Raw genomic sequence first — 20,146 nt, 5'->3', positions numbered from 1 at the left:
AATTTTTTATAAGATTGAAATTTAGCGACAGTATTTGATTTACCAGTCTAAATAATGTTTTGAATTTAGGGATGCTTAAGTTCCAACGAACAAAAAAAATGTTCTCGCTACGGTAGAATTTATGTACTCAATCTTATTTTTGTTTATTTTTAAATGAACAATTATGTATAAAATTATAAATGAACTACTTTAGTATTTCAACATACAATAATATTGAGAATTGTTATATTTTTCCTTACAACATTTTAAATGAATGGCGAAGTATGCTTGGGAGTGCTAATGTTATCCCAGGGGTCGCTAGGTAGCCAAAGCACCCCCCTACGTGCACCTATATATATATCAATGCCCATAAATACTTAATTGCTTCGCGATTAAGAATACTTTTTTAAGGGTTAGTGTGATAATCACAAAATATTGAGAACAAATNTATATATATATCAATGCCCATAAATACTTAATTGCTTCGCGATTAAGAATACTTTTTTAAGGGTTAGTGTGATAATCACAAAATATTGAGAACAAATTGTTCACACAGCTATGTAGTTTTGCACGAGGATTAAGTTTCTAGGCGAAACAATAAGTAAATCTATTAGATGTGAAAAAATATATTTTGGCAGTACTAAAACTGGCATATTTGCCGACCATTACAACGTACAGATCTCCAAAGGATTGCTATCTCACACGGATATAGTGATGGTATTTGGCGAGGAGCATTACATCAGGAGGGTATATCTGACCTTGGTCTAGTCCGTGGGGGCAAGTGCGTGCCAGCAAATACGAGTGCGATCGCGTCCGTTCAAATGGCCACCGTGTGCCGTGCACACGCGGTTCGGCAGTGGCCGCTAGGCGCGTTAATTAGACCGAGATAGCATGCATAATATAACAAGTACAGTGGTCGGGGCTCTTGACCCATATATCACATAAAATCCACACACACGCACACACACATACGAGAGAGATTTAACGGTGTGGCGAGCCAGCTCCTTGCGGCTACTGTGAGGATAACGCGCGCGCAAACTCCCCAGCAGCCTGCCACCGGCGCACTACGGTGGCCGCACGCACATACCATGTTATAGCCATCGCGAGTGTACGTTTCTGCCGTTTTTCCGTCCGTGTCGCTCGTTTATATAAATAGAGGCGTCCGCCGACCGCGACGGTTGATCGACTTTGCCTTGCCGTTGTAATGTACGCGGCCCGATTGTTGTTACTATTAACGCGCGTTTGATTCGACCGCCAAACGCCTTGTGGTGGACGCCACCGACGGGTGCCGTATTCTCGATAATCGTATTGGCGATAATTTCAATAATGCAGTTGAAGTGAACCGCCGCACGTCGTTCGGGCCGGGACGGTGTGATCGGGTGTGTGTGTGTCGGTCGTCCGTAAGCGCGTCGGGCAAAACCCTTCTCCACGCGAAGCCCGCGGGGTACGGTCGTACAGTGCATGCGAACGTGTGCGACGCTGATGTTGTTTGTACGGCCTGTCGCGTGCTGCTGTCCTCTACGATTAGCTGAATGCGCGGCTGGTGACATGTTCGGATGCGTTTTGCAGCGAACGCGGCGAACGTAGAGGTGCGTTAAATGCCATCTGCTTGTCGAAAGTGGCGGGTACAACGGCGGCTTTGGAATTATGTCGCCACTGGCGATCGACAGACGACGTTTTCCGGTGCTGTGTAAGTACCTAACGTAATGGAACCGTGTATAAATAAATCAATGCCAAAAATGTTTGCCAAAAAAATTAGTCATAGCANGGAACCGTGTATAAATAAATCAATGCCAAAAATGTTTGCCAAAAAAATTAGTCATAGCAGAGAACGAGAGTATTACATTGTTCGGGCCTCGGGACCTGGCCAACATTTCTAGGATAGTGTACCTATATATATATATATATATGTCACATAGAGGAGAACCGTCGCAGAGTAACTCACTCGACACATAATAAATTGCCATCGGATTTTCTTTTAGAACATTTTTCATAATTAACTTACCGGCAACAAAAGTATACATAACACACAGAAAAACACAATCCAAGTCACAACTCTAGTATTTCTAGTATGACGCGACGCTTGACATAATATATTCAGCAATCCTAAACACAAACAAAATGTATCAATTCGTCAACTGTTCATATTAATATTATTTTTTCGATTATTAACCGAAAAAGTTAATAGGTTTTCATACGAATAAAAGATAGGTTTTATCAGTTAAGAGTGGCATTTGCGTTTATGATAAGCGCCAGTGAACGGTTGCACAAAAAATCCAAACACTAAACAAATTTAATACAATTCTGTCCGCCCTATTGGTTTTTGCTCTAATTTTTGAATAATATGTTTAGTCTAAACATTAATTCGTGTCGAAATAAGTTCTCAGTTATAAAAAAAAAACTCTTGTTGATTTCAATTTGTCCTCTCTTGTAAAATAAATAATAATTAGGACTTGGGCTATGATTCCATCGACTTTGTGCAAAAACCTTTTTTTGTAGTACTCTTTTTAAATTTACATTGGGGAGACAACTTTAAAGTTTTAGCAACGCTATGATATTTTTATTATTAAGTAAACAAGTTATAACTTTGTTTACGTTTTTTTTAGCTTCGATGCGTAGCTCAGAATCTACTTGTTTTACTCTGCCGTGGTTTTTTTTATATTAATCACAAATAAAATAAATTATGATTCAATCATTTTATATTAAAAATTGGTTACAACACATATTTCGTTTAATTGATTACGGAGCTCTTCTTTGATAAACAGCTGAATAGCTTTTTTAGTTTACATATGCTTTTAAATTAAGTATCAATTTTAGTGTGAGAGGCCTCCAACTCCTGTCATTCGCCTGCGTTTACCTTCTAGTAACCCAGGCTCGTATTAAGGAGGTAGGCTTCTTTGGAGCCCACATTCAAGTACCACCCCGGATTCTCCACATAGATCTTAATGCGACCTGTACAGTACTGTATAGTACTGTGGTTGAATGGGAACAAATTGAGGATCCTGTTGTTATAAATAACCAAATAAAATACTATTCACATGTGCTTATTATATGATTTGTGAGGGCGAACAAAGTTGACACAATCCAATCCAATAAATTATCGTTTCACTTTTAAGTTAAAAAATAATAATAATTAAAAATTGTACACTATTATTTGTTGCATATTTAAATTTAATAAATAATCTATAGTTTAGGTAGTAAATTGAAAAATTACAAGATTAATGATATCCATTATAACATTTAGTAAAAACTCTAAATGTTGTTTAATATTTTAAACGAATATTAATTACACCAATTACACACGTAACTTTGCTGTACAAAAATAATTTGGACAGCAAACATATATATTTTTTTTACATCATCATACGGTTATAAAATTACTTCTTAAACAAATTACAACGCCCTTTCATTGCGTGTGGTTGAATTATGATATTTCACTAGTGTCTGAATTATGAAAAAAGGTTTTTTTTATTATCAACACATGGCTAAAGTCATTAGTATAATGAAATTGTAAAAACATTGGGATAATTTATAGCTCTATAACACAAGTAGTTTTTTATTGTAAAAAAATGATTGACAAAATTATGTAACACGCAGCACATCTGCAAAAAAAGTAACTCCTAAAAGATCTGCAAGTATCTACTTAGATTTCGCTTAATTAAAAATAAATAAATAAAATCTAAAGGTAAATAAAAATTGTGAATTTTTAATTTATACACATCATATCATACAATACTGTAATAAACTGTGCTTATAATTAAACGTATTAAGAAAGTAAAGTCATAAATGAAAATTAATTGACCGTGAGTTTAACACATGCCTATTGAATATTTGTGTGGTATGTGCAAAATGTGTTGAGCGACACATTTGTATATGTTTAGAAAATCGTAAAAAAAAAATTAATACAGACATTTGCCAACAAGTATTAACAAATTCAATGACATCTAAAATACATTTTATGGACCTACATTATTTATTTATTCATTAAAACCATAACGTTCACCATTAGTCCAATAATTTATTACCAATAATATGGTTTGGTATAACGATCCCTAAAAGACGATGACTTTTAAAACTTAAGCAAAACGTCTACATAAAAAGTGAACTTGCATGTTTTTCTGTTTACGACCAGTCAGTTTATGTTGTGATAATAAAAGTTGCTTACAAACATTTAGATAGAATCGTTCGTATATTTCACGCAAAACCATTTGTTTCATAATTTCAAGTTATCTTTATATTTAGAATTCAACTTTGGAAATGGTTTAAAAAATAATTTAATTAAGAAGTAACCGAATTAGTACGTTAATCTGTTATTTAAAACTTTTTTCTAGGTTTTGTGATCATTACACTAGTAAGAAGAAATGTTTTCTGTACAGGTAAATTTCGAAGACTGTATTGATTTTTGTCGTCGGTATTTACACGTTCTATTTGTTGTAGATCCCGAAACGATCGGTGGCAACACAACAACTATCAGCATCGTTGACTATGATATGCCAGTTCAGGACATGGTTCCTGATAATTCGTTGACTTCTCCGTGTCATCAATTTGAAGGCGAGTTTGAATTTTACTCTCCCGGTTATCCTCAAACATATCCTAACAGTACTGAGTGTATAAGGGTTATTACAGGTATGAGTTTAAGCAAACGCTGCTATACGTCAGATAAATTAATATGAGTCGTGTACGTTTATAGCCGACGAAGGAGAAGTTATAGAATTGGATTTCAGAGACTTATTTGAAATCGAACCGAGCGAAGGTTGTAAACACGACCATTTAGAAATTCGAGATGGTCCGTATGGATATTCAGAACCTGCTCATTATTTTTGCGGCAACCAGTTTCCGCCCAAGTCAGTAGATTGTTTATTTTAAGTTATTTATAAACATTTTAATGATTTCTAGTTTTAAAAATAAAAATGAAAACTACATCGACTTACGTAAATATAATAAAAATAAAATTATATTGGATTAGTTAAAATAAAAAATAGTATCCAGAATAATAAAATTAATTAGAGAAATTACTTTTAACACTTTCGTCATAATGAAAGTTTAAGCAACGGCAGGAGAAGAGTATTTAAAATTTTATTCTAGTCATTTGAGAAATGTCTGTAGCCGTATAAAATGTTTCACGCCTCTTTAAAAAATTATACGAACGAGAGTGCTTAAATGCGGGTTTTGTAAATTATTTACTTTCAGGGCTTAGAGCAAATCTCAACTGTATTTATATTATAAATCTCTCTGTTTACACTGTGTATCAAATAGTCTTTATTCTTTACCAAAGTAACATTTTATCTAATGAAATAAATTATTCTATTTAGGATAGTATCAAAGGACAGGTCGCTGTGGATTAGATTTCGCTCAGATGAAAACACTGAGTACAAAGGATTTTATGCAGTGTATAGATTTATAAAAAAGCCTCCAACAAGTAATAATTTTTTTCAAAATTTAATTATAAGAAATATTATAGACTTTAAAATGATGTATTAGTCGTAAATATCAAAAAAAAAAATTTAATTAATTATGCATTTAAACAAAGAAGTATTAAATAAAATTGTTAAATACAATAAAAAAAAAAAACTAAAGTTGTTAATTATTGTTTATTAAGTTTTTGATTTTTTATACTAATCTTATTTGCTATCTAATTTAAATGCAAATTAATAAACCAAGAGAAATAACGTATAAAATGTTTTTCAATTTTAAGCAGTGTTTTTTCTATGTTAATTAAAATTAATGAAATTTTTTGCTTTGATCGAGAGCAAAGAATTATTTTATTATTATTTATTATTTTATGTCGTTTAAAATACATGTTAGATCAGCTTAATAAAATCGCAGAACCGGAAATGAAACGGGAACAAAACAACACTTTTTAACACAATTTCCAGGCGAAGCTATTTCTTTTTTTCTCTAATAGAGACCCTTATTAATTTTTTATTATCTATTAAAGTATACATTAGTAAATAATTAAGTGTATTAAATATTATAAAAATTAATATACGAGTATTCCCGTACACTATTTCTTAAAATTAAAATCAAACGGTTTTAACCAAACAAAGGAAAGTTCACACATGTTTTTAATTAAAAAAATTATAGTACAATTAAATATAATAGAAATACAATTTAGACACTTATTTCTAGAGGGAAATCTGAAAATATTTTCTATCGAGAAATGGCTGTATTTATAGAACTACCCTCAAATTATTTCTCAGCTCCAATAGAATAGTATTTAGGACTTTAAGATAAGTGTATTATGCAATGAAAACAGTTATCGACTTCCAATGTTAAATGTACAAGATTATGTAAATCTCATATAAATTTTTTTGTCAGTTCTTAAAAATCAAAAAGATTACCCGTCAACAAAAATAATAATATGAAAATGTATACAATTAAAAAATATTGTTTTAGGAAAATCGGATTAAAGGTTTCGGAATTAGAAGTATGAATAATTTAACTTTTTATAAATCGAAATTGTTTATGGACAAATATTTACTTAACGACCTTAAAAACAATCGAAAAGTCGTCTTGAATTTCTGCGCATTATAATTAATACATTACTATTATTGAACTAATTTTCCTATTGTAATTTACAACCGACTGATGAATATATTACAGGCGTATCTATTCCCAAACTGCCCGTTTGCCGAAAATACATTAATGGATCGCAAGGGTATATAAACAGTACGGATGTAGAAGACGTTAAGAATGAAACTCTAATGTATAAAGTGCCTTTGGATTGTATGTGGATAATTGAAGTTAAAGTAGGATGGAAAGTAAGTGCTAAAAAGACGACCACTAGTACATTGTTATTTTATAATTATAAACTCAGAGTGAGACTGGTTTTTTTAAATGACTTATTATAGTATATTGAATGATTGGTTAAAAGAAACAATGACTAATGGTCATAATTTCCTAATTGAACGATTTTTAGTCAGTCAGTCTATGAGCTATAGTGAGGATGTGACGTCATTGCCTCAGGCGTCATTAAAAAGGGGTCCTAAACGATAGTGGAAGATTTTTTATTTAAGTAATAAACAAAGAAAAGGTCTTTTATTAATAAAATGGTAGGGTTTTTTTAGGGGTGCATATGTTTAAATTGGCTTAAGGTGCCAAAAACCTTATTACGGCTTCCTGATACAATTTCTGTTTCTTAGTATCTATTAACTATATGGTTTTTCTAGTATGTCATTCTTTAAAAATCACCTATTTATTTTAGATCCAGTTGAATTTTAAAGATTTTGTGTTGGAAAAACCCAACGATTGCAGTTGGAATGTGGTAGAAATTTTTTCGAACCGTACCGACATGGCGTCACGACTCAAAGTGTTCTGCGGATCGTTAGCTGAATTGGTATTGTCGTCCGGCAACATATTACACGTCCGTTTTGTAACTGAAGGCCGGAAGTCCATGTTTTCAGCGCTGTTCACCGCTTTTCGCACAAAGAATAAAGATGAAGGTATGAGTATGTACCGCGTGCAAAAATTAAGAAGTGATTATATTTTTCTTGGCAATCAAATAATTGTGATCAGTATCATTATTATTGTGAACTCGGTTTTCGATGCATTTATAATTTTTCTTTGAGCCACTTGTATTTACCGCAAATTTGTAATGATTGAATTGAAGATTAATTCATTTACATTAAAATGTGGTGTAGTATTACTTGAAAATTTATAAGGCATGAATATTTAATGCATTGTATAATTTATTTAAAACAGAAAATAATTTGGAAATATTTATTCTTTTGTAGACTGTGGTGAAGATCAGTATGATTGTGAAGATTTAACTTGTATAGATGCAGAACTACGATGCAACAATGTAGAAAACTGTCGTTTCCGTTGGGATGAAGACGGTTGCCCGGTTAGTAATTTTGTTGGATTTTATACAAGTAGTTGATGTAGAGATTGTGAGATATTTATGTGCATAAAGTATAAAACATTTTTATTCGAACATTATAGGAAGAGGATGATACCTTAATACGTCTGTTTTCTGGTTTCGACATTATCATTATCCTAGTGGTTTTCTTTCTTATACTTTGCGGAATGTGTTCAGCTTTTGTGACAAATATAGTGAGGAAATTAGTTCACGATCATCGAATAATAAAAGTAAGATAAAATACTATTGCGTTGACTGCAATTATCTTATGTTTAACTCAATTACATTATAAATGTATTTAAGGAACACATGCGTCACTCAAGAGATGGACACGTTGATCAAATAGGTATCAGTGAAGCTGATGAACACACCGGGGATAATTATGAACCACATTGCCACGACTATTCGCACAGTGAAAATAGTAGTCAATGCACCAATCTGATTCGATCCAAACATGCAAATAATGTATCTAGCTTAGATTGTTACGTTCCATCTGGTGACATCATTCCAGTGTTAATGAAGCACGATCCTCCATCTTGTCATTATTCTTCCATCGAGGACGAAGAAGACGACGGTTTGATGAGTTCCTATCCTTCAGCAACCGAAACTAAAGATATTGAATGTCAAACTAGAGAAAGTTTGTTTGACACTCCAGCTTTTGTTCCAAAAACTTCTTCGGGTCATTATAGAATTAGACCTTCGGAGTCTCCGTTAAATAAGCCACCGTTGGGATTTTCTACCTTTGGGTATAGAAAAAATTCAGAAAATTCATCCGATTTGAGTAAACCAAGCAAGTTTAGAGCAGAAGCTGTAATTGAAATGGATAAATTTTCATCTGAATCATCTGGTCAAAGGCCTTACAGTGTTGAATCAACAAAATCAGCTCCAGATGTTATTGTTATGCACTGACTGTGACCGTGATATAAAGAATAACAGAATAACATTATAATAACGGTATTTTTTTAAAATTAATTAAATTAATTTTTTACATAAGTAATCAAAATTATCATATGCACACGCAAAATATTAATTAGAATTACATGTTTTTTTTTATCAAAAATGTTTCATTACTTAAATTTCCATACATTAATTGTTTCAAAATAATGAATTATAAAAAAAATTTAATTGAAATTATTTTTTATATTTTTATAAAAATTCTTAACCATTCAAAATTTTTTTCTATTTTGATATTTGTTTTTAAAAATATAAAAACTAATTATTTCTTAATTTTTTTTTATATTAGTCACTGAACCTCAAAGATAAAGCACACACAAGACTATATTGTGTGAATATTTAATGAGTATGTTTTTATTTGAGTCTATAAAACTTGCAAATCTAAAAATATATTTTTTAATGTATGAGAGTTCTTGAGCAAGTTTCATTAAATTCGTAAATTGTTGTAATAAAATATTACTAGCCAGCTTGACTATATATTTTTGACATGTTTTATAAAAAAAAATTTAGTTTAATTTTTATCAATCAAAGTTTTCTTTGGACATTTATTAATATCTTTGATTTGATTTTATTGAATTGATTAGATTTTTATATTAGACATATGCTGCTATCAGTAAAAGTAAAATATGGATTGTTAATCAATTAAACTAATATAGACTTTATACAAAAATAGTTTAGATAAAATGTATAATTAAATTGTAAACCATATGTGATAAGTATTGTATAAAGAAAGTTTATTCATACAAAATATACACGATGATACATATTTAAAATTAAAAAAATTATATAAATGTAATAAACACTATTGTAAACAAATAGAATTACGAATTTGTCATTTCAGGGATGTATATACTGTTGTGACAATGCTCTTAGGAATTTTAATTTTCTTATATTGGCTGCTTCTCTTTTAATTTCCTCATTATTATTTGCATTTAACTCTAATGCACCAATTGTTTTTAACTTTAAAAATATAAATATAAATTATATTATGTATATAAAATGTATCTATGTATCATTAATATACAAAATGTTGAGTAAGGAAACAGGTCAGTTGTTACAAACAATGAGAACAATAGAAACCCATGTCTACACTTACTGAACACTCTATATAAATATATATATATATATATATACATGTAATGATAATGATAATGGTAGATTAAAATGTAATATATAAAATATATGTATTTTAAATTGTATATAATGTTTATACTTCAATATTGAATAAATTACTGCCAACAAATTATTTTCTGTGAATTAATTAATGTCTAAGGTTATTTTATAAAGATCAAACATTAAATAAGGTTTTAACTAAATTGAAATTTTCAAATTATTCATCAAAAATGCTCTTGATATTAGAAGAAAAACGAAACTCCTCAAAATTGGTATCAAGGTTTTAATTCTGTTCCATTAAGCTGTACAGGGTTCTCATACCTTTTAATTCAAGTATTAAGTAATTTTTGATAAAATACTTGCAAAAGAAAATTTTAATGTATATTTATATACTGATAAGACTTAAATTAAATCTTGTTAATTATTATTGACAAAAATTTTCTTACAAGTTTTTGTCTGTGTTCTTGATGATTAAGTTTGGTATGCCAATATATTAAAAATTCTAACAGACTTATATCCCATATATATTCATAGTATTCATCTAAGGCATCACACGAGTTGGTTTCTGAAGCACACTTAAACACTGTTGTGTAGTCCACTTCATCTTGAAAAAGACACAATATTGCAGCCTGTAAAAATGAATTAAAACCTTAGCTTAACTGTACTCTAGAATATTAAATCAACTAATGGTTTTTCACCTGAGTAAAATTTTGCATTTGCATACAACATCTAACCATTCTTTTATACACATAATCATCAATCATTGGTTTTAAAATTGGTCTAGCAAAGTAGTCACTCACAATTACAATAGCTTCCATATACCATTTCATAGCAGAACTATAATGACCCATGACTATATCATTATAAAAACAACCAAATAAATAATAAAAAATTTAACATATGTTTATCTTAATACAAAATAAATTTACCATATTGTAGATCTCCTTTTAACTTTAATAATATTATATGATTTGGATGAAATTTTAATGTTTCATTTAATACAATTTCGAGAAAATCAGTAATACATCGCAAAGGAAAACTCATTCCACTAAAACGTTTAGTAATTAATTACTCAATGAAGATTACGAAAAATTATTTAAATGTAGTAATTTATTTATACTTGGGCATAGCAGGCCAAATATGAAGGTATGGCATAATAATTTCAGTAGATGACTCATCTCTGAGAATATTTTGTATTTTAATTAAAAGTGATAGTACAATTTGTATAGCAGTTTGATCTCTTAAACTCATAAATAATCTCATAAGGTCATTTTGATTTAATACTCTGTTTTGATTACAAGCAGAATCTCCATCTAATGTTCTTTTATTTGGATTATTGTAGCTATAGTCAAATATTGGTAAAACTAGAATAAAAATTTGTACAAAAATTATTTTTACATCCCAACTTATGTTAATTATTTAAATATTCCATAAAAATTGATTTTTAATTATTACCTAAATCCCATATTTCTTTAGCACTTTTTTTATTTCCTTTAAATTTAGTAACGTCAATACATGAATAAACAATAGCTAATGGCAGATCAAAACAACTAAAACGTTTAGTTGTTAAGTATTCCCATTCACCAATATTCAAAAGAGTTAATACACATTGTTCAGCAATATCTTGTCGAGGTATCATATCTCCTTGAACAGTTTCAAGACATAACTTACAACGATCAATAAGATCTCCAATAACTATAAATAAATAAAATAATATAAATTATATAATAGTTACTAGTGACTCAAAATTTTCTTAAAAAATATTATTTTTATTTTTAAGTTATAAATGAGCGTTGTAAGGGGGTTGTGTCTTTAACACTGTTATGCACTTACTGTTTACTTTACCCTAAATAAGATTGCATCAAGTCAATAGCCAGTGTAAAAATCCTATCAAATCATAGTAAAATAGATCTCAAATAGTTGGGATAGAGGCTTAGAAGATAATAATATAGTTTTTGTTACTAGATATATTATTTAAAATTTAATGAAATTGGTATATATTATGAGTCACAAAGAAATGGCATATATAATGTATAAAATTTTTAAGAATAAAACTCTAATTTGAGAAAGAATGAAATAAGTGAAGAAGTTAGTAAACTTTTATATTGTTTTATGTATTACATTATGATTATTTCAATTAGTAAAAATAATATACAGTCATAACAAAAAATTAAAGTCACATACCATAAGTTTTAAATTCATGTTGAAATTGAAGCATCTCAACATAAAGGCTTTCCCAAGATATTAACTGTCTTAATTTTGAAAATATAACATTGTTACTGTTTTTGACATCATTTTCTGCTTCTTTTAAAAATACTAGTGCTTTTTTAAAATTCTAAAATATTAAATTTTTATCATATAAAATAAAAAACAATATAATTTAACAAATCTTACATTCAAGTTTGTCATTTCTTCCGCTTTGGCCAAAAATGTTAGAAGTACAAATTTCAGTACTCCATTTGGTAATGAAATTAAAAGATTTAGCAAAGGTAAAGGAACTTGCCACTAAAAAATATTTATTATTAATATATTTCAAATAATTACAGTAAAAATATTATTTCATTTTATTCTATGATTAAAAAGAGAAATTTCATTAAAGTATTTTCTTATAAACTTCATGAAAATTATCTTTACAAAGTATAATTAATTAATTTATGATATAATTATAATATTAAAAGATTTTTATATATTATATTTAAAATTTTTTAAAAATTAATGAAACTTATTTAGCTAATTAATTAGAAGAAATTAATATTCAAGAATAATAGAAAAATACTTCTAAATTTAGGTCCATAACATTATACATAGGATCAATTTTGTATAATTGTTGTAATAAATTGCGAACATTATTTGGATCAATTTCGGTGCAAATTTTATTTCTTAGCAAAATATTTTGCTTATTTATGCCTGAAAAATATCATAAAAGTTTTGAAATTGATATTTTAAATATTATTTAAAATAAAAAATTTAATTACAATTTGAATACATAACTGTTAAAATGAATGAGTTAAAAATATAATATTTAACTACTGTCTAAACAAAAGTATTATAAAAATTGAATTTAGTAAAAGTATGATACAACAAATATAACATATAATACGGTAATCATGATGCAACATATAAATCAACAATCGCCACTAAATGTCGCATGAGAGTTCCAAAAAAAATAATTAATTTAGCAGCCCGCTATTTTGCAAAACTACATAAGCACAAATGACAAATGTTCTACTTAATAGTAAAATAAATGACTACATTATATTTAATTTTTATTTTCAGCAATAACAAATCACTTTATTATGGAATGATAGCAATATTTATTTTTTTAGAAGTTCACTATGATCTATTTTTTAATAATAAATCTTAACTACTATGGTAATTGGTGCTGTACATTGTTTTTATGATTTTAATGTTACTATTATGATGATAAATAAATCAATATGATAATTTTCAGTCTAATTTTTGAATTAATCAAATATATAAAAAATAATTTGATAAGTAAATTTATTTTGAGACTATTTATCAATAATTTTTTCAATTAAAAAGTAATTTTTGTATGAAGTATTGTTACCTAAATTATGTTTTAAATTCATACGTTGAAACCGCTTCGCCATATTCACTTTAAATGAAGGTGTATCATCTGGAAATATTAACAACTGTTGAATTTCATCTTCATCAAATAATTTGCTCACTTTACTTCCCTCTTTGATGATGTCGTTAATCAAATTTTTTGGACATTTTAACAAAATATTGTAGATAAATATTTTAAAATTTTTTTTTACATTTTCATCTTTAATTGAAGAATACATTTTCAATTCCTAAAATTAAATAATTTTTTAATAAAAAATTTATTTTTTATTATAAAATTACCTTAAAAAATATTTCAGGGCCATGGGAATTTGCTTTGATTTTAGCAACATAGTCTTCAGGAGGCATTAACATTACTTCCTCAGTTGTCAATAAAGCTCTTCGCATTGCATTTAAAGTTTGAATTTGAAATAACATATCCCTGGAAGCAGTAAATTTTCCTAATGAGAGTATAGATGCCAAATCTAGTTCTAAGGAATCTCGAAACATCAATGGTATGTCCAATGTTTTATTATCGTTGTTTAAAATTTTTAAAACATCCTAAAATAATATTTTATCAATTGAATAATTTGTTAAAGAATTCTTATATACATATTTACTTGATAATTTGATTGAATTGAATGTAAAAATTGTACAAATAAATTTGTGTTTTCTGTAACCTCTAGAGAACAAGCAGCACAAAATCCATTTAACTCCTCTATTTTGATTTTATAAAATGAACTTGGTTTTAAATTTTGGTACAGTTGTCTGCACTTGGTAAAATATGTATGGGCATCTTCATATTGTTCTTTGAAAAACTTGTATTTAGAGTAGTCATACATAATCTAAATAATTTAATTTAAAATTAACACTTTCTAAATTTGTAAATAACAAATTGATATACTTGGGAGAGAAATTCAGCTGAGGAAATAATAAGTCCTTTAGACCAGTTGCAGGTCAATGGATTAAGTTCATCAGGGGGTATAAATGTTTCCATATTTGGAATTATATATGATTTTCTCTTTAATCCAATTAAACGTAATAACATTTTTTCACTAAGTTCGCTCTGCATTTCTAATTTGAGTAGTACATCTTCATTTCCATCCCTAAATTTTTAATTTATTAAATAATACATTTAAATTATAATTATACTCATACTGAATAGATCCTAAAGCAAAATTTGATTTTTTTGAAATTGTATAATTTATTATAGCAGTTAGTGTCCAACGATGAAAAAATGCTATGGCAAATAATTGTTGATCACTTAATTGTGATAAGTCCTCAATAGAAATATGAGATTCAAAATTTATAAGATTAAGTTCATTTGATACTAAATCCAACAAGTCTTGAACAAAAATGATTTGTAAACTTATTGGAACTCTGAAAAACAAAAAATAATATACTTTTACACACTTATATGTTTTAATAAAAACATGTATACTACCTGGTTTGAAAAATGTTAAGATCCCATTCCCAAAAACTAACAATTCTCATAGCTAATATTTTTAAACATTCGTATTTTTTACGTTTTCTGTACTCAATTTTTGAATTATCCATTAAATCATCAATGTCAATAGGTGGTAGATCTTTTGGTCTTTCCATTGATGAATATAAAAATTTTATTAAAAGGTCTGTTGCATTCGGGTCTATAAATCAAAATAATTAGTTGTAAACATTTAAAGAAATAAAAAAAACATTATATGATTAAATTAATGACAAATAACATTATTACCTGCTTGGGGATTATTTAAATGCTCTTCAAGAAGAGAAGGATCAATAAGAAATTCAAACCATAGTTTTGTATTTGGTGCAATGGGTATCATACCAGGCCTTAATAAATCAACGTCCATGATTATAAATATTTTAATATATAATCAATTACAGTATCCAAAGCTATCTTGACATAATTTTATAAATTCAAAACATTTGTATTTTAATCATCAAATCGGTTTTGTAGCACATGCATAGAGTTTGAGAAAAGCGTTATCAATATTTTATTATCAAACAATGATTGTGATAATGAGTTATTTGTATTCTACTCCGTCCCTTCAATAGACACATGTAATATTAATTAGATAAGTTTGAAATTTTTCTTTATTTTACCAAAAACGATCCATTTATCATAGTAAAATTAATAATATTCATTATTATTATTTATTTTACTATGTTATTCATTACATTTGTATAAAAGTATTTTGCAAGCTGCTCTATTGGCGCGGAATATTCTTATCTATATTAAAATTAAAAATAATCTTGTTTATTAGAACTTTTTCAAATAACTAGTATAAATATGATTTTCTAAGCTCACTTGTAAAATGTCGACATTGTCAGTATAAGACATATATGGTTTTACTTAATATTTTTTCTTTAAAAAACCTGTGTATGATTTTTATAGTATTTTTTTTCTAGTTTATAAGCGATTTAGTTTGATGTCTATTTAGGCATCGTCATTACTTAAACTCATATGTTACTCTTGACTGTTTGGTATAGTGTAATGTTCATTCTGGCTTACCACAGTTATTTTACCTTACATCGATTAATTATTTATTGTAAATTTAACTATTTACTTAACCCATACAGCGAATATAAGTTTGTTGTACACTTCCATGTCCATACAGTTTAATTTACATTTTATTCAAGTACATGAATATTTTTATTTTAAACACAATCATTCCTTTTGGCCAACAAATTAAATATAAGTCATTTATGTTAAATGACACTGAGTAATTACTCGTTTGTCTATCGACTTATTTCAGATTTAATATGGTTAGTCCTGATTTAATTTTTTAGTTACCCTGAAGCAAATATCGAACTGACCTATTTAAAATGTTATTTTATTTTGCTTATATAACTTATCTAGTAGCATCAGATTTCTAAGAGACACCTAAAGGACTCTCCGAAGGGAGAATATGGATTTTTCAAAGGGCCTATGTACATTGTATTGTCCTCCAGTTTTTGATTTCACACCACGCGGTAACCTGATAAGGAGTCTTTTGGAGAAAATCTTTGGTATCCTACACTGTTCGATTTGTTATCATTCTGGTTGCCTATTACACACTCTCGTCATCAGTGGCGTATTTGGGGGGGGGGTGTCCTCCATGTCTGGACACCCCCCGACTTAAAAAAAATGCCTAATATATTGGTATTAAGTTTTTTATAATATACTATATTTATTTACTATAAAATAAATGGTATTTTAAATAAATAACAAAATTGAATATAATTTGATAGGATTCGACGACACGTATTTATCTACATTTTATCAGAGATTTCTAGAAATTATTTGGATTTCATTGGGTCATTTAGATACAGGCCCGTAGCCATGTACGGGCTAGTACGGGCGAGTAAGCCCGTACAAGCGACCTCCTTGCCCGTACAGAGCTCGTCTAACCCGTCCAAGAAAAAAAAATCTGAAAAAACTGATGTGTAGAAAAATTTCTAGTATTGAAATTACACAAAATGTTTCGCGTAATATAGTCGGTGCTGTCGGTCAGTGTTGTTAGTGATATTGGTAGCATGGGAGCCGTTATATTAACTAAATGATAATATAAGATGTGTATATACATATTTAAATTCTCAGAAAAAGTTATTGGAGTAACATTACTTGTTATCGTGTAATTTGGGTCAATATCTGCTGTATTTACGGTTTTACCCAGTGAATACAGGCGACTTCCAGTTCTCAGTATTTTGTCTTTGATTGTCACGATTTACATCAATGATTATTGAAACATAACATAACATAATGATAATATTGTTACAACTATTATTAAAGATCGCGTAGCCGTCCGTGTAGATAATAACTACTAAGAAGTGCTAGAATAGACAACAGCTTTATTTAATCGCCGATTGTGAACCGCGGATACGCAATTTATAGCGTAGAGGTAAGTATTATTATTTATTAATAGTTTTAATTTATTAAAATTACATTTTTAATTATTAATATTATAAAAAATGAATCTCATGAACGGGATGATATGTTAATTGTCAATCGCAGTGTAGGGTCAAGCGGGGTAATTGTAAACAATTGGGGTAATAGTAAATGCATTTTTTTAAAATAAATTCACATAATTTTATTTCAAATTTATGTTTAATTTGATAGCAACACACACATGGACCAGCACTTTTCAATACACAATTAAACCTACCAAAAGTTATTAGTCGAAATATTCATTTACGTTTACTCTGATTATTTACAATTACCCCGCTTGACCCTATAATGGTTAATGTTATTGTTTCGACACGAAGTTCCTTGACGACTACTTCCGACATGTCGAAAAACCTCTTGGAGCGTGTATGAGTGTATGCCAGTGGTGGATAGTGTCTATGTGTTTAAAATTGCGCACAATTATATAAGTCATTTAATATAAAAACTAAACTTATTTTCAAATTTGTATTTTTACTTTGTTTCTTAAAATAAAAAAATTATAAATATTTTAAATGTATCCGATCATGTGAGGTGGTTGGCGGAAGGGGGTGACCGTAGCTTCTGGGAACACCACTAATAGGGGCCCATAATTATTTCCCTCCCGGGCCCAAACTTTTCTCTCTACGGCTTTGATTGTGGACAAGCAAAAAAAAAAAAGGTCTCAAAGCAATCAAGGCCCCTCGCCCCCCCCTGGATACGTGCCTGCCCGTCTTACTTTACTTTGTGCCCGTACAACTAGTTAGGTCTGGCTACGGGCCTGTTTAGATAACAAAAATACCCGTAGCAAAAATATAATAACAACGGAAATATTCTGAACTTGTAGTTCATTTTTAAATTTATTTTATAGTTTATCAGTTTAGAGAATTATAAACAAATAAGTTTAGTTACCCCTATTCAATATACCGCATTCATAAAAAATACAGAAAAGAATTTTTTATAATTAAAATAGTATTTAAAAAATAAACAAAAGTTATGAAATTCTTTATGAATCGTCATTTAGTAAAATTAAAATTAAGTTGTTAAGATAGTAGATACGCTTGTTAATTTAAAAAATTATAATTGGCTGACTTTTTAACTTAATTGTATCCATAACTGTATATTATAATATTTGTATATTCACATAACAAGAACATTAAATTATTTCAGTTAAGATAAATTTATATTAAATTTGAATTTCTTAAATGAAATGTTACAAAGAAAAATAAGATTAAAATAAAATAACAAAACAACAATTAAACATAGAAAAAGTAAAAAAATGTTTGGTGGTATACAAATAAAAATTTCAATTTATAGTGAATATTAAGAAAATTGATATAAAATACAAAAATAAAATTTCATTCATAAAAATATTAATTGAATAGCTCGCCAGCAATAATTTCATTTTTGTGTCTTAATCTTATAAAAGGCATAAAATTTGCATTTATTGGTGTTGTATCTCCTCGAGACATTTTTTCTGCCAGCTCAACAGTAAATGGCCCACAATCATGTCCATTGGTTTGGCGAGATGTCTCGCCTATTTGTAATGTCCATGTAGAAGCTTTTCCTTTTTTGTCCATCTCCCATTCAATTAAGAAATTTTTTAATACCATTGGATAGGGACCCTCATACGACTTAAGACTATCATATGATGTCACAGTCTTTTCAGGTATATTAACCACTGTCAATATCCAATGACTCTCATATACATTCATGGGCACAAAAAGTAATTTTATTGTGTGAATATCTTTTTTTATCCATCTTCTTACAGCTGGATAACCTCCTCGAAGATACGCTACAATAAAATCAGTGACAACTGCATAAACTTCACCTTCTGACCGTTTTACTATCATTTTAATGTACTCATTAATTGTGTCTGAAGTATACCATGATGTGGGCGATTTAAATGAAGGTGCATTATACTGATCAAGAGATTTTGTGTTCTGATCTTGCATTACTTCTGCAAGTGTAACCATATTTAAACATTTTTCATAAAATTAATAAAAGACTTTGTTGAACAGTTTACTATTATTTAGGTTTATTTAAGGTTTTGGAATATGAAATTAAACACGTATAATTACTTTTGTTTAAAACGTCCATGGACCCCCTTAATGACACGCCTCTGCAGAAGTTATATTAATTTAACTCGTATTATTATAATTAATTATGTTTAATAAATAATCTTTTTTTATTTAATTTTACATAAAATAAATAGATTAAATAACTAATTACCTTTTTCTTTCTCTGGTACTTTTATTACTTCAATAGTGGACAGAGCAAGTAAATTTACGTCATTCGGCGTATTTAAGGTCAAAGGATTAGAACTAACTTTTGGCTCTAAAATAATTTATGTTTAAAAATATTACATATTTGTTTCAAAAATCAAAACTTCATATTTTTTAAAAATGAATTATATTTTAAAAGTTGTATACTTTTTATGACTTTTTCATCTTCTTCGGATGAATTTCTTTTTAAATTTGGTCGAGCAGTAGTATTAGAAGATATCTCAAAAAGTTGTTTTTTTATTTCGGATTTTTTGCGTTCCAAATTTTTCTTATGAAAACTCTTAACGGATCATAAAAATATATTTAATTATATGATAAATTTATTTAAGAAATTTTCTTTAAGTCCAAAAAATTGTTTAGGGTATACCCTAAAATCTTTTTATTGAAAAAAGCATAATAAAATATACCTTGTCTAACAAATCAGCTGATATTAATAGCGGATTGTCTTTTGAAATTGCTATATTTTTTTTTTCTGTTGAATTTAAAATTTCA

General features: G+C 28.5%; 3 protein-coding genes and 1 long non-coding RNA gene across 4 annotated transcripts; 2 read left to right on the top strand and 2 right to left on the bottom strand.

Moving 5' to 3' along the window:
• Positions 1 to 1,019: 1,019 nt before the first annotated feature.
• On the top strand, positions 1,020 to 10,037 carry LOC126899146 (uncharacterized). The gene is made up of 10 exons (XM_050673737.1): positions 1,020 to 1,669; positions 4,311 to 4,355; positions 4,417 to 4,605; positions 4,670 to 4,823; positions 5,292 to 5,398; positions 6,583 to 6,740; positions 7,184 to 7,421; positions 7,713 to 7,822; positions 7,921 to 8,067; positions 8,141 to 10,037. The coding sequence occupies exons 1-10, from the start codon at positions 1,627 to 1,629 to the stop codon at positions 8,744 to 8,746; spliced, it is 1,797 nt and encodes a 598-aa protein (XP_050529694.1). The 5' UTR covers positions 1,020 to 1,626; the 3' UTR covers positions 8,747 to 10,037.
• LOC126899111 (integrator complex subunit 8) lies at positions 9,509 to 15,454 on the bottom strand. Its single transcript, XM_050673670.1, has 16 exons — positions 15,201 to 15,454; positions 14,913 to 15,114; positions 14,627 to 14,848; positions 14,373 to 14,574; positions 14,089 to 14,313; positions 13,772 to 14,029; positions 13,473 to 13,719; positions 12,681 to 12,811; positions 12,299 to 12,409; positions 12,089 to 12,239; positions 11,360 to 11,599; positions 11,025 to 11,268; positions 10,834 to 10,952; positions 10,603 to 10,757; positions 10,351 to 10,533; positions 9,509 to 9,751 (listed from the first exon to the last, which is right to left on the bottom strand). Exons 1-16 carry the CDS (start codon positions 15,316 to 15,318, stop codon positions 9,629 to 9,631), a joined length of 2,931 nt encoding a protein of 976 aa, XP_050529627.1. The 5' UTR covers positions 15,319 to 15,454; the 3' UTR covers positions 9,509 to 9,628.
• A 1,624-nt stretch (positions 15,455 to 17,078) lies between these two features.
• LOC126899433 (uncharacterized) lies at positions 17,079 to 17,772 on the top strand. Its single transcript, XR_007702585.1, has 2 exons — positions 17,079 to 17,349; positions 17,568 to 17,772. It is a non-coding gene; the product is annotated as an uncharacterized LOC126899433 (long non-coding RNA).
• Positions 17,773 to 18,469: 697 nt separating this feature from the next.
• Positions 18,470 to 19,937, bottom strand: LOC126899399 (sentrin-specific protease 1-like). The gene is made up of 3 exons (XM_050674332.1): positions 19,802 to 19,937; positions 19,602 to 19,706; positions 18,470 to 19,329 (listed from the first exon to the last, which is right to left on the bottom strand). The coding sequence occupies exon 3, from the start codon at positions 19,322 to 19,324 to the stop codon at positions 18,743 to 18,745; it is 582 nt and encodes a 193-aa protein (XP_050530289.1). The 5' UTR covers positions 19,325 to 19,329; positions 19,602 to 19,706; positions 19,802 to 19,937; the 3' UTR covers positions 18,470 to 18,742.
• Positions 19,938 to 20,146: the final 209 nt, after the last annotated feature.

This window comes from Daktulosphaira vitifoliae, unplaced genomic scaffold (assembly GCF_025091365.1).
Source record: "Daktulosphaira vitifoliae isolate Bord-2020 unplaced genomic scaffold, ASM2509136v1 Scaffold_1, whole genome shotgun sequence".
Classification (NCBI taxonomy): Eukaryota; Metazoa; Arthropoda; class Insecta; order Hemiptera; family Phylloxeridae; genus Daktulosphaira; species Daktulosphaira vitifoliae.
Note: the sequence above shows the minus strand (reverse complement) of the source record. Positions and strands in the feature narration are given on the sequence as shown.